Below are 14087 nucleotides of genomic sequence, written 5' to 3' on the forward strand. Positions count from 1 at the left end.
GTATCCCATATGAAGAGGTTTCAAATGCTCTCATCTACATCAATTTTTTTTTTTTAATAGGAAGAATTGCTGTGTAAGAAACTTAGAAAAGATTTTTGCTTCTCGATTTTTGGCTGTGCAAAATTTCAATTTTAAGAACTCAACTTCTCTGGCCCAAGAAATTCAACTGTAAGTTTAGTGTAGCTTAATTTTCAAAATTTGGGGTTATTTTGTATTTAATGGTTTAAAAAATTGAGTTCTTCAACATCACTCCCAAATCATCCAGCTTAATCAAGTATTTACAGTTCTAACAGTGAGAAGATCAAATCTTGCGTAATCTCTATCCTTAAGAACGTACAGTGTTCATGGGGGAAGGGTATGTTTTCTCCATTAGAACTCCAAAGTAGAACCATGTATTCAGAGGGTGTTAAAGAATGAATTCCACTACTCCTGGGCAAGGAGACACAGACACAAAAACAACACAAGCCTACAATTGCATTCTCTAAATTCTAGAAATATTTATATGATTGTTTCTTTGTTAACGAATTCATTCATTTAAAGAAAGGGGCTGACCCTACTGTAGAACAAGCTGTGATCTGCTGCCTGGACTCAGAGATGAACAGGCAACATGTCCCACATACAGAACACAATTTAGGGGGAAACAAGTAAAAGTATTTAAATCTTGAATAAAAGTAACTTAAATTCCAAAAAGGAAATAAGATGTTCCCAGTACATGTCACTATCTTGTGGCTACTTTTTGTTACTGTTTTAATTTTTTACATTATTAACTAAACTTTAGATTTCATTTGGACATCACCAGTTTTTCCATTTATGTCTTCTTGCCTTTCTTGGATGTAATCCAGGGGTCCAGTTTCCCAAGTCTTCTCTGATCTGTGAGTTTCTCAGTATTTTCTTGTTTTTCATGATCTTGACAATCTTGAGAAGTACTGGCCTAGTATCTATCCTGTAGAATGTCCCCTATCTGGATGTGTCTGATTTTTTTTTTTTCTCTAATGACTAGACTGGAGTTATGGATTTTGGGAAAAAAACCCATAGAGGTATGCTCTTCTCATCACATCATATTACGGGGTACAAGACAACCACATGATATCACTGATAATGTTAACTTTTATCAGTCGGTTAAGATCCTGTCTGCCAGGCTTTTCCTCTGTAAAGGTACAATAGTTTTTCTGAACTTTTCTTTTTAGAAGCTAGTCATTAAGTCTAGAGCATCCTCAAGTGGGGAAGGGTTAAACTCTAATCCCTAGAGGGAAGGGTAATAAAATTCTAATGGTTATTTGAAATTCTTCTCTAAAGGATACTTGCCTCTTCTCTCCTATTTTACATTTATTTATATAAATGAAATTTATTGCCATTTCCTTGTATCAGTGTGGATTCATGGATATTTTATACTTTGGATTATAATCCGATTATCCAATACTACATGACTTATTTTGTTGCTCAAATCATTCCAGCTTTGCCTGTTAGGAGATGGCTTGTTTTCATTATTTCTAAAATATCATTTATAAGAGATTCCATCTAGGTCAGTTCCTTCTAACCCAATACTCTCAAACAGCAGCTGATCCACAATGATCTCTATTACCTATCCTAACAGTTCTTTCCTGCTTAATCATACTGGAATTTATTCACATTAATACCTTTTTAGCTCAACAGGTCTTTGTCGTGAATTTATTGCTTCTCCTCTTGATATTGAAGAAAGTTACAATCCATTTGAACAAGTCAGGTTGTATGCCCAATGGTCCTGTTACTAAGCTGTCAGGCTTAGTTTTTGCAAGGATTTGTTACACTCTAATAATCCATTTAGCAGCGCAAAATAAATACACGATTCCCTTTTTTTTGATGAAGAAAAGCAAAATTTTAGCTAGAAGTCAAACAGTGACCAAAAGGGTCATAAAACTAATAAAAATCTAAGGAGATTATTTGTATGTTGATGCTTCTTCCATGGCACATTTGTAAACTTCCACAGACTTATTTTCAGGTAAGCCTGCATACCTGTTTTTTGATAATTTGTTTATGATCTGTTTGATTCTCCTTCCTGTAGACATCTGCATTATTAACATTTTCTTGATCTTTCATAATGCCAATTTCTCGGGAAAAGGTCCAATTATCAGGATCTAAAAGTTATCAATTCTGCTATGATTTTCTTCCATTCAGCCACACCCAAAATGACCATTCACAATACCTGAAACTTTGGGTTTTTTTCTATATGAATCCAAGACAGCTGCCCTCCAACACACTGGGTTTTCAAGTACAAGGACTAAATTAAAATGTGCTTACATAGTTTATTTTTAAAGTAATTTAAAATACAGTGTAAACATACATTAAAGATACTGTGGCAATTTAGATATGGAATAACATGAAGTTATTTACATGTTTGTATATGTATGAGTGCATATATATACATGAAGTGCAGATAAATACAAGACACTACAAAATAAACAAAAAATTCAATATGATAATTTACTGACAATCATTTTCATCATATTTATTATTTAATTTGTTATGTTAATGGCTGCAGACAAATTCCTAATACTGAAATATGTCATCTAAATATTTAGCTTTTATATAAACTATAGTACCTCAAATTTAACAGTATATAAATAGGATTCAAATTAAAAAACAAAACAAAACAAAACAAAAAAGAACAGTCGTCTTCCCTGCCACACTCCTTATTTATTTGTAAAGGCTTCAGCTAAGAGTTCAAAAAGACTCTTGAAATTGCAGCCCTCAATATGTGATATCTCAGCTTTTAAGCATACATCATGACTGAAGATACAAAGGCAGATATAAAATCTCTAACCGCCATATAAAAAACAATGCACAGTTTTAATCTAAGAGGCAATGGATTCAAGTCCAGGTGGGGCTCTGGAAGGGTAAAGACCATGGGAAACACTGCCAAGAGATGATAAAAGGGGAGAAAGTGATCATCTAATTAAGGTGGGGTAGGCACTCTCCCCAACACTGAAGGTCCTCACGTGGCCCTGAACATGACCATCGTGGATGATGGAGGATATTTATGTTTGTGATAACCGTAAATGGCCCTGCCTTTTGAGACTCCTCAGCAAGCACACAGACTCCATTTTCTCCCTATGGCACCAAGAAAGGAATGTTCAACCTCTGAACCTGGCATCTCTCCCATGAGTGCCAAGGAAAGAGTATAACCTGTTGGGTTCCCTAAGTCATGAAATAGCTTCTAAACTTTGGTCTAGAATATGCGCATCAGTTTTCTGTCTGTGGCTTGCTGTGAGTGCTATCAACTTATTTGACATCTGTTATTTAAAACAGTGAATGCACCTGCCTGAAAAAAAGTGAAAAATCCTATTTGTTGATCTGATCCTCTAAAAGACCATGTCATTCCTAAGTGTGAATTTGTCTGAGGTCACTACCACATAGATTTGAGGCACAGAGTTACTGGTGACAAAAAACGGATACAGTGAATATGGTTAGGAGATGTGAGACTCGTTGAGAAATACCTGAATTAAGTCTGTGGATCAACGGGAGACAGGTAGGATACAGACTATTCAGAAGTTTATTCAATAGACTATTCACCTGGAAAAAGTGTTTTGAGTTTGTAAGGTAACCAAACAAGGTAGGAGGGAAAAGTAAATAGCAATTTCTACCCTAAGTGGGAAAATTTTACTAAAGAGGAAAACAACTTCTAGACAATAATCATGTCTCTGCCTTTTTTCTTTACCAGGAGATATGACTTTGGGGTCCAATTCCCTGATCTTAGGACATAGTAACAGCTGTAAATTACAAATGTATTGTAAAACCAAAGAATAAAATCTCTTCCTAAATTGGTCCACCTCCTCTAACTTCAGTCAATAGAGTACAAATCAAGATGGGGTTCTAAATAATTAAGGCATCCCAAATACATAATTGGGGGGCATACTAAAAATTGAAGTTGTTTGAAGAAAGGCTCTGAGGGACTCTTCTAAATCAGCATCCATGTGAATGATATCCTCTGCACATCAGACACGGACAGACCTGAAGATGAGGCTGAGAGTGAAGAGGTCGGCAGGTGCTGTCTCCACAGGACTGCAGGGCCAGATTTACTTTCCTTACATCATGGTGGATTTTTAGGAGGCACGCCACAATACGTAAAATCAATTATCACAGAATAGGAACAAACTCCAAATCATTATGTCTCTTTTCCTACTTTTGCTATTTGAGAACCTGGATAGTTTGGGATTGTAAGGTGCATTTAAAAAAAAATCTCCACCCTTCTTGAAAGAGCCACTGTTGGGAAGCCTGATTATGCCCATTCACAGTGCAAGGCACAGAGAGCCAACACAACTGGTAAAACCACTCTCATGTAACAAGGAGAAACGGCACTTTCTCATACTTCACAGACTTTACAGGAATACAAAGATTATTTCACTGCTCAGACATTTACACACAACAGAAAAAGCCTTCAGTTAACTGACTAGTTCCTATAAGTTGGTGGCATTACAGCACAACAAAATCACCTGTAATACACGTAAAAGTTTTGTACTCGAGGATTTTTTCACATAACAGATGAGATGATTGACTTGGACTCATCAATCTCACTCTCATACTGATTATACTGTCAGCAGTGATTAGGGCACCCACGTTGTGTGTTTCAAAGGTGTGCATATGGCAGTTCTAACATATCTTTACTATGTCTCTGAAAAGCTAAGGTTTCATTATTGAAACGCTGTTATAATTTCAAATGTGATCCTCTTCTAGTGACTGGCATTACCTTCTTGTGTAATTAATATTCCATGTGATTTAGAACACATATCCTGATTTTCCCAATGCTCATAAATACGTTTTCTGTTGGAAACATTTCTAGGGAAAAGCAGCTTCAGTCTATCCCTAGCATATGGCCATGACTTGCTTCCACACACAATCAATATGAAGAAAAAAGACTATCCTCACAAATCTGTAAGATTAAAACTTCAAACAAAAGCACAATTTGAACAAGCATTTTTGTAGTCTGTTTCAAAACAGGGACCGTATCAAGTACTGCCACAATATATGCCTCAAAGAGAAAGGAGAGGGGCCTCATGCCCATGTCTTTAACAGCAAATGCTTTAATTCCTCACTGAGCATCTGTGGAATTAGCTCACAGACAACTCAGAGGCAGGAACACTCTGGCCTGTGTTAAAATAAAATGAAGGTTGAGATTTCTCTATGCAGCAGCAAGTGAAGTAGGACTCTGAATCACTTTTTGGAGTCAAGTTGGTCTTTGAAAGAAAATCAATTTGCCTTAAGAGGCTCTAATTTAGTAGGATGCCAGATGCTTGCAAGGGTGCTTTAACTGAGGGTGTTTTAGACTAAGGGACTGGTCTACTAGAGAGATTACCTCTGTTCCAGCAGAGGGTAGTCAGGGTGTCAGCAATACAATTACTATTACTAAGGACCACCAAGGATCCAGAGACCAAGAAGTTCTAGCAATACAAAATTATAGTGTAAAAAATCAACACTAGCAGGTAAAAAAAAAGGAGACAAATGTATCAGATTTTTTCATTATATTACTAATTTTTACAACATTAAATATTTCTTATTCCTTTATTTCAATGCACTGATATTTCTTCCTGGTTGTGATTCTGCCTACTGTTATTCTCGTTACCTTTAAATCCTAATCCATTATTCCATTTTTAATTTTAAAAGCATACATGCTCCAAGGCATAGTTGTATATGTGTGTGTGTATAATTTAACCTATTGACTCTAGAAACATTAATTTAAAGAAGAGATTGAGATTACAGATCATAATATCACGTAAAAAGAACTGTCTACAGTCAATACCTGAGTGTCTGTACAGTGAAGAACTCTGAAGTAAGAAGTAAAATACTGTGGCCAAGGGGGCCAGTGCTGTGGCAGTAGATGGCAGGGAACCAGCTTTTTGGAATCTTGAGAAGAAAGGCTCTTTGCCATATGCAGATATGTATAGAAATAATATGAGGATTATTAAAATAGAAATAATTTAAATAATGATTGATGAATGATCAGATGTTGATGGTAAATATAAATGGATAGTAAACACCTATTTCTATGCCCTATAAATTCAGTGAAATTCCTAATAAAGGCTGTAAATTGAAAGGCATAACAGAAAATTATGTATGACTTTATTACTGCTAGAGATGATGAAACAATTTCAATCTCTGGTTCAAAATAATTTAAGAATCTTGTACCTTTATGTTTAGATTATGTTTCAACTAAGCGTAGACTTTAGAAGGCATAGTGTCCCTAAAACAGCATCTTTATAATTTGTAGGACAATTTCTCAAAAGCCAAAATTAGATATCAATAAAATACTTTGACACTTTACAGAGTTACAAGTAGAATTTAAGTTGTATGCCTGTGTACTGCACTTTTACATTGTTTTCCTATTACTGTAATTATACATTTGTGATACCCCTATAATGCTACCAGCAGAGGATATGTGCATATGATTTATCAGTATTTATATGTTAATGGAATAAAATTTCATAAAATCTCAAAGTTATAAAGATAGTTTTACACATCCTCTAAACCAGGGGTCAGCAAACCATGACCCATGAGTCAAATCTGGCCTGTCACCTGTTCGTGTATGGCCCATCAGCTAAAAACATTTATATTTTTAAATGGAATTTTAAAAGTCAAAGAAGCTTAATATTTCATGACACGTGATAATCATGATTTTCAAATTTCAGTGTCCTGAAAGAAAGCAGTATTGGTACACAGCCACAGCCATTTACATGTTGTCTATGGCTGCTTTCTGCTACAATGGCAGAGTGGAGTAGTGTGATGGAGACCACATGACCTGTTAAGCCCAAAATATTTATTATCAGGCCCTTACAGAAATAGTTTGCTGAATCCTGCTCTAAGCCCAGAGAAGGCATCTGGAATGCTGGATAGAATGTTTACAGTGGAATCAGTGTACGACCTAATTTGGTTTCATTTACAGACATCATATACATTACTCATTACTGCTTTTGAATATTATCATCTACTTGGTAAACAAATAAAAATAAACCTATGTTAAGAAAAACTCCTTATTTCCTTGAAATGTTTAGGACCAGCAAAACAATCATATATAAAAGCAGTATATTTTTAAGAAAAAATAATAAATGAACAATTTAAATTACATTTTTTAGTAATGATTTCAAGGTTTCTCAGAGAACACCAGACAGTAAAGGGCAGATTTCAAAAGTCTTATAGCAGATTTCTGGTTTCCAAATTTCTGGGATATAGTACTTAACACAGTATTTGAGATTCTATAATTATTATGAAAGAGACATCGTGGAGAGTTACTTTTCCAAAAAAAAGGGGGAGTGGGGAGGAGAGGATAAGCTATCTTAAAATATGAAACTAGCCAAAATTAAAAAGAATGGCAAACAATTTAAACATTTTTTTCCCTTTCCATTAATAGGGAGCCACATAGTCTGCTGGTGTAAAACTTGGTAGAAATTGACTGTTTTCATTTTAGCAGGCTGATCCCCATATCTGTGTCAGATAAAATCATAGCACTTATTATTTGTTACCATGGATACCATGAAGATACTGCCATCCACTAAAAAGTATTAGAGGAAGACAACATAATTTTCTGGGACGAGTCCTGTTTTGCCTTCATATGTTGCCTTCAACCATCCTGGTTCCACTGATGGGTACACTGGCAAAAATTAAAATACATAAAGAAATATCACTCAGTCAACATTAGCTTCAAATAATTCTATACACAAATGGGTAAAAATCCACATCAGATTGTATGCATATATACTCAAGCTGTCAAAACAGTGTCACAGCACCTGTAAAGCTGGAAATGCCTTTTGCATTTATATAATCAATCACTCTCTCTCTGACACAGGGGAGGAAACTGGGGTCTAGAGGGATTTGATGCATTCACTTGTACAGGTATGAGAGGTTGGACATGATTCTGAGTTTCCTGGCTTCTACTTTAGACTCTTATCGCTACACCACTCCTTCTTCCTCCTCCCCATGATGATAAACTTAAGCAAAGGGAATGGGTGTACTTACCATTAGAAAATATTGCTCCCTGTGGGAAGGAAAGCTCATGGCTGTGCTCTGCTTTACAGGAGTACATGGCTTTGGCTTGGCTGAAAGAGCAAAAGACAATTTGTGAAAACCACAATGCTCAAGTATATTTATACTTAAAACTATTCTTAAAAAAAGATACTGGGGCTTCCCTGGTGGCGCAGTGGTTGAAAGTCCGCCTGCCGATGCAGGGGACACGGGTTCGTGCCCCGGTCCGGGAGGATCCCACATGCCGCGGAGCGGCTGGGCCTGTGAGCCATGGCCGCTGGGCCTGTGCGTCCGGAGCCTGTGCTCCGCAACGGGAGAGGCCACAACAGTGAGAGGCCCACATACCAAAAAAAAAAAAAAAAAAGATACTGGTTTTAGTTATAAGTGAAGCATGATATACATAATGTGCACATGTAAGTGTGCATAAGTGCATTTCACAAAGTGAACACATTTGTGCAACCAGAGAACACTGACAGCACAACCCAAAGCCTTTCTTGTGCTTCCAGGCAATGCCCCCAAGGGTAATCACCTGACTTACAACAAATAAAATAAACTGGTTTTAAAGAACACTATTATTTGTTAGTATTCTGCCAAATAGGCTATTTTTCAGCTCTATAGAGGTTCTTAGGTACCTTAAAGCCCTATTTATTTATTTGCCACTTTAATTTCAGACTGTAAGAGGTGAGATCCACAAATTAAAAGGTCTATAGGGTATGGTAAATAAACTAAGTGGGCATGAAATAAGAAAAACAATAGGATAAGTTGATGATAAATGGCAACCAACAACAGCCTCACTGTCAGGGAGACGTGGGGACATGTCTTTGTAAATCAGAGTATACCCATCTCTTAAAAAGGGAAAACAGCACTCAGCTCTGACATCTGTTCTCATATGGGAGTTCAGGTTCCAAGTAGCCAGATACTCTGTTTTTTTAAGGGAAGCCAGAATTTCAGAGTTTTATATGAGAGCTGTTTCAAACCATCTGAGCCAACACTAAAAAAGCCATCATCTGAGGAGGCTAATCAAGTCACCAATGAAGTCGCCTTTACTCTGCAACATCCAATGACCTGACTCCACCTACTTCTCACCATCTCTACCACAACCAGAGTCCAAGCCAAGATCATTTCTGGCCTAGCTCACTGAACGGCTTCCTAACTTCCTAAATCCTCTGGGCTTCCTCTTCTGTCCCCTTGCAATCCGTTCTATACAGAGCAGCCAGAGGGTAGTTTGAAAGGTTTTGATGATTACATTATGATCACATGATTTCCCTGAAAACTCTGAACTGGTTTCCACCTCTGGCCTCCATACCATATACAATGTGGCACCTGCCAGAATTTCCTACATCTTTTGTACCTGCCTCTACTCACCTACTATACGTCGGTCACACCGGCCCTCTTTCTCCTCCCAAAACACGCCAAACCCATCCCCACCTCAGGGCTGGCTGGGCCTCGCTCTGAGATATTTTCTTGATCTTCACTCGGCTATGGCCCTCTAGTTTAGCTTACATTTCTTGAGTTTCACTGAAGGCCAGGTCTTCCCTGACCACACACTGTAAAACAGCTGTCCAGGCAACTCTCATATTCTCCAGTTTAAAGTCTGCATGGTATTCTGGTGCCACTGTTGATATTTCTTGTCTTCTTCCCCAGTTAGAATGTAACCTCTGTGAACAATGCCTGATGCTTAATAGTAACTCAGTAAATATTTGCTGAATTAATGAGTTAAAAAAAAAGGGAAGGTTCTCTGGACTCTTTTTCTACATGATAAGTCCTCTTAAAGATTCAAGGCATCTTGTCTTTCCTCCCTGAGGTCCCAATCAATACTTCATCAGCAAAGAAGCATCAGCAGTATTTGCCATCTGAGGCCCTCAAAGTAACAGTGTTACATTATGATTACCTTTCCCTGTTGGAGCTAGACCCTGGGTCTTATCTCTAAACTTCCCGAATGAGACTAGGTCACTTAAACTAGGCTTCCCAAGTGGCTACCTGAAGATGGGAAAGCTTACAGAGGAAAACCATGGCCCTGCCCCCAGAGTCTATTTCATATGAGGTGAGTCTCAGGCTGTACTTTCAGAAACTTTGCTAGGAGAGTCTGTGGTAGGCACACAACACCACTTCCCAATGAAACATGGTCTAAGGAAAAACTGATGAAGTGGAGGCACCCAGAGAAGGACAAGATTTTACACTAAAGAACAACCATGTGCTCACATGTGCATGTGAACGTGTGCACATGGGTGTGTTGGTTGACATGGGTTAGGGGTGCGGGGAGAGGATGCTACCAAGTTATGAAGACTTCTGAGAATCAGACTATGGTGATCTTATATAGAAATGATACTAGTTTTTCCTATAAATCTTCTAGTCAAGTATAGACATTTGATCTGATATAATTTGGTGTAACTTGATCTAATTTGATCTGATATAATGTGATCTGATATCTGATATAATTGAGGGTTGCAGAGCCTCTTCTCTAAAAACATGTAAAGATTTTTTAAAAAGTCAAATTTTCTAGCAGCAGTGATTTCCACCAATAATCACTGTCTTATTACTTTGAATCATTAAGATAAATTAAGGCATGCATAAGGAAACAAATTCCAGAGTTATAGAAATGATTAAGATATAATAATCCTTGCAATGACATAATTTTTCATATACTTTAAAATGCAACCAAATTATTTATATTAATATTTCAGACATGAATGTTCTCCTTATAGTTTTTTATGGGATTGGATGGTGAGGGAACACATACAGAATAATTACATCACTAAATAAATGGATACTGTTAAATGTGTCAAAATATACAGCACAAAATAATATCTTTCATGACTTTTCAATTACCTGAGCATGTGACTAGACAGGTATAATTTTCTTCTGCTGAGCTCTGTATCTACAGGTGTTAACTCAGCAGAGAGCTCTGATGATTTAATGTAGAATTCTGTGTCAGTGGAGTTTTCTTTCCAGGTGCTAATGCTTCTTCTTTTACTGCCTTGGTGTATTGAAGAAGATGTGAAAATAACACTGTCACCTATTGAGTCTCTGTTCACAAGATTCTAATATCCTTTGAAAAGGATTTTGAGAATCCTGCTTCCTTTCGCATTGGAAAGTAAGGTAATGATGCCTGCTGTCCTGAAAGCCATTTCTTCTCTTATCATTTGGAAGATGATCTGTTCACAAGCCCTATTCCTAATTCTAAACACTGTCTAATGCTCACGAGTGGACTTAAAGGTTTGACAGGGTCAGTGTGCAAAATTCTCAATACTCAATGATAAGCAAAATAAAAAATTCACCAAATCAAAATTGATATAATGTTTTCTGAAGGGCGACTTAACAATGTTAAACACACATACACACTCACTGTCTCTCACACACATTTTTTGTATGCTGAGAATTTCACTTCTGAAGTGGGTAGGAATGCCCTTCTGAGGGGAGTAGGAAGATATAGTCTAAAAGGTGCCAAAGCAGTAACATACAGAAAAACTAAAAACAAACAAATCACTACAATCTAATTATTCATCAGTAGAGGATTTAATAAACAAAATACACCAAATCCAATGAATTATTAGGTAGCTACTATGAATAATGCTATAGAAGAAAACATGACATGAAACGGTGTCAGCATGCAAGGCAAAAATTTTACAGAAAAATCAGTCATTGGCAAGACCTCCAAACTGCCTATGACAATTCGCAATAAACACTTATAGGTAATGCAATAAACGCACATTTGCTTTTTAGTCACTGGTTGGAGATTTCTTAAAATTACTCTTTTCTTAGGTTTTTGCCAACAAATATGGGCTGTTTCTGGCTTGGATGTCTGAGTATTGGATTTCTCAATGCTAAAAATCTCTTACAGGAGCTTGTAGAGTCAAAGTTGCTTGTGTCAAAGACAAGAATATTGCAACTCCATTAAAAATAGAGTGAAAAACTGAATAAAAAAGTCTTTTTAGGTTAAAATGTGTATTTTATCGATTTTCCCAACAATTCTGTTGAGCATGTACTTTCTTGGGCACCATGGTGGGAACAATACCACGAACACCACCTTCATGGGTCCTTTTCTGTGTTTATCACAGAGGAGCGGTTCTCAAAGTGTGGTCAAGGGAAATCTGGAAGGAGGGGTAGGTGGGACCCTGAGAGGCACTACTCTGACAGCTAATGGAATGTGTATGAGAATACATTTATTTCCTATTATGACAGATATTAAGGAGATCTGCAGAAATGTAAAATCATGCCAGTTCCTGAGGTCCTGGCAATGACCATCATTAAGGGATAGAAGCTGACTGCAGCATGGCAGGTGTACGGCAACAGCAGAGGAGGGGGCTTCTGTGTGGCCCAGCTTAGGGGAAGATAAGAAACAACTCCTGTTGTCTTAAACACATTAGAAATATGGCCTTTGGAAAAGGGAAGAGATGGGAAGGCGAGACCCTATTATGACTTGGGGGTAGGTACATAAACTGTCTGACTTGGTTGTACAGAAAAGGGTGACCCCAGCATATGCTGGGGGACTTGTGATCATATAATGAGTTTGGATTTTGAAAGGAAACCTACATATTTCCTTGGTCCATCTTCTTTATGTAGAAATGAAGGCCAAGAGAAATGAACATTATGGCAGAGTCAGGCTAAAATCTACATCTCCTGATTGATGATCTAGTGCATACCTGGTGAATCCACTGAAATATCATTTGTAAAGTCTCAAGATAATGTCACTGAAAAATCACTTCTACTATTAATAATTGTTGACTGTTAATAAGAGTGAATAATCACACCTGCATCTTGCTATTGTCACCCATTAGTTATGAGCTTATTTTTGTTAAATAAATTCAGAAACATTTAAAAATTTTCTGTTTAAATTTCTAATACAATAAATATTAATAGATATAACCCACATAAACAAAAGCTCCTTGGAGGTCCTCAACAATGTTTTTAGTTGTGTAAGTTGTTTGAGAACCACTGTCAACAGGTAAGATTAGATGGCTGTGCAACAATATGTGGTTATCTTTAGGTGGCAAAATGACAGGTGGCTTTTATTCACTTTTTTTAGTTTATCAGTATTCTTTATATTCCCTAAAAAAAGAAAAATGTTATTTTTAATTACTATGGCTTCCTTTGTCTTTCTTGTGTGTGTCACAGTGCTTTATCTTATGTATGTCTTACATGTGTCAGTGTGCTCTGAAGCAATACTTACAGCCTTTTAAAAACTCAAATTCACTAAACGAGAAGACTTTGCTGAGCTTTGTTTTGGTGCTTTGTAATTATAAACAAAATATTGGTTTTAGATTATAATAATAGAAAATTTGATTGTTTATAATGGGCCAGGCACTCAATTCTTAATTAATTCTAATTCTCAATTCAACTTTCAGAAAATATTGGTACAGCTTCCCTAAATTATATTACTTTAAAGTGGATTTCCCCACTGCCCAGGTATAACTCATTGAGACAGAGCTGAAAGCTTTAAGGGTACTGTTTTCCACAGGCCTTTGTAATCGTGAGACAGAGCCTAGTGACATTTGGCTCTTGAAAGCATTTTACAGGTTAAGAGAAACAAGTATAAAATAACCAATGCCTGCTTAGGGTCATGCTAAGTACTATGACATTCTTCTCTATTCCAGTGGTTCTCAAACTTTTTTTTGTACCTAAGAATCACTTGGGGAAGTTGTCAAAAATACATATTATCCAGGCCTCAGTCTCAGATACTATGGTTTACCAAGTCTGTGGCAAATTCAGGAATATTCATTTTAACAAGTCTGGCAGGTTAAGTTCCCTTGCAGAGGGGCCCCTCCCACTCCACTGAACCTGATTTCTTAAAGATTTCCAGTGATGTCTTAGAGGTTAAAACCAGTGCCCTCCTCTCATGAGCTCCTTGACTTTTTGGTAGCTTCTACCACACTGACCTTGCTTTCTCCTCGTGATGATTCCTCCACCTTCTTCTTTGCCTGACCCTTAAATGAAACCATTCCTCAAAGACCAATGCCCGGCCACTTTACCTTTTCCCTCAGTAAGCCCCATCACTGGGTAAGCACGCCTTCATCTATACAGTATAATTGCTGTGCAGAAGTTTCTGGCATCAAACTTCATGCTCTCTCCTGGTTCCAGCTGCACGTTTCTAACTGCCT

The 14087-nt window shown here is 37.1% G+C and overlaps 1 protein-coding gene across 1 annotated transcript in view; it reads right to left on the reverse strand.

Moving 5' to 3' along the window:
- Positions 1-2338: 2338 nt before the first annotated feature.
- ARHGAP42 (Rho GTPase activating protein 42) overlaps positions 2339-14087 on the reverse strand; it is a gene marked incomplete at its 5' end in the record, with an annotated part of 286720 nt that continues 274971 nt past the window's right edge. Inside the window, 2 exons of the mRNA XM_082661159.1 lie at positions 2339-7618; positions 7984-8063. Of these exons, the coding sequence (XP_082517285.1) occupies positions 7530-7618; positions 7984-8063 (169 nt within the window). The 3' untranslated portion in view covers positions 2339-7529. The remainder of the gene's footprint in view (positions 7619-7983; positions 8064-14087) is intronic.

This window comes from Grampus griseus (assembly GCF_964374135.1).
Source record: "Grampus griseus genome assembly, chromosome: 8".
NCBI classification, from domain to species: domain Eukaryota; kingdom Metazoa; phylum Chordata; class Mammalia; order Artiodactyla; family Delphinidae; genus Grampus; species Grampus griseus.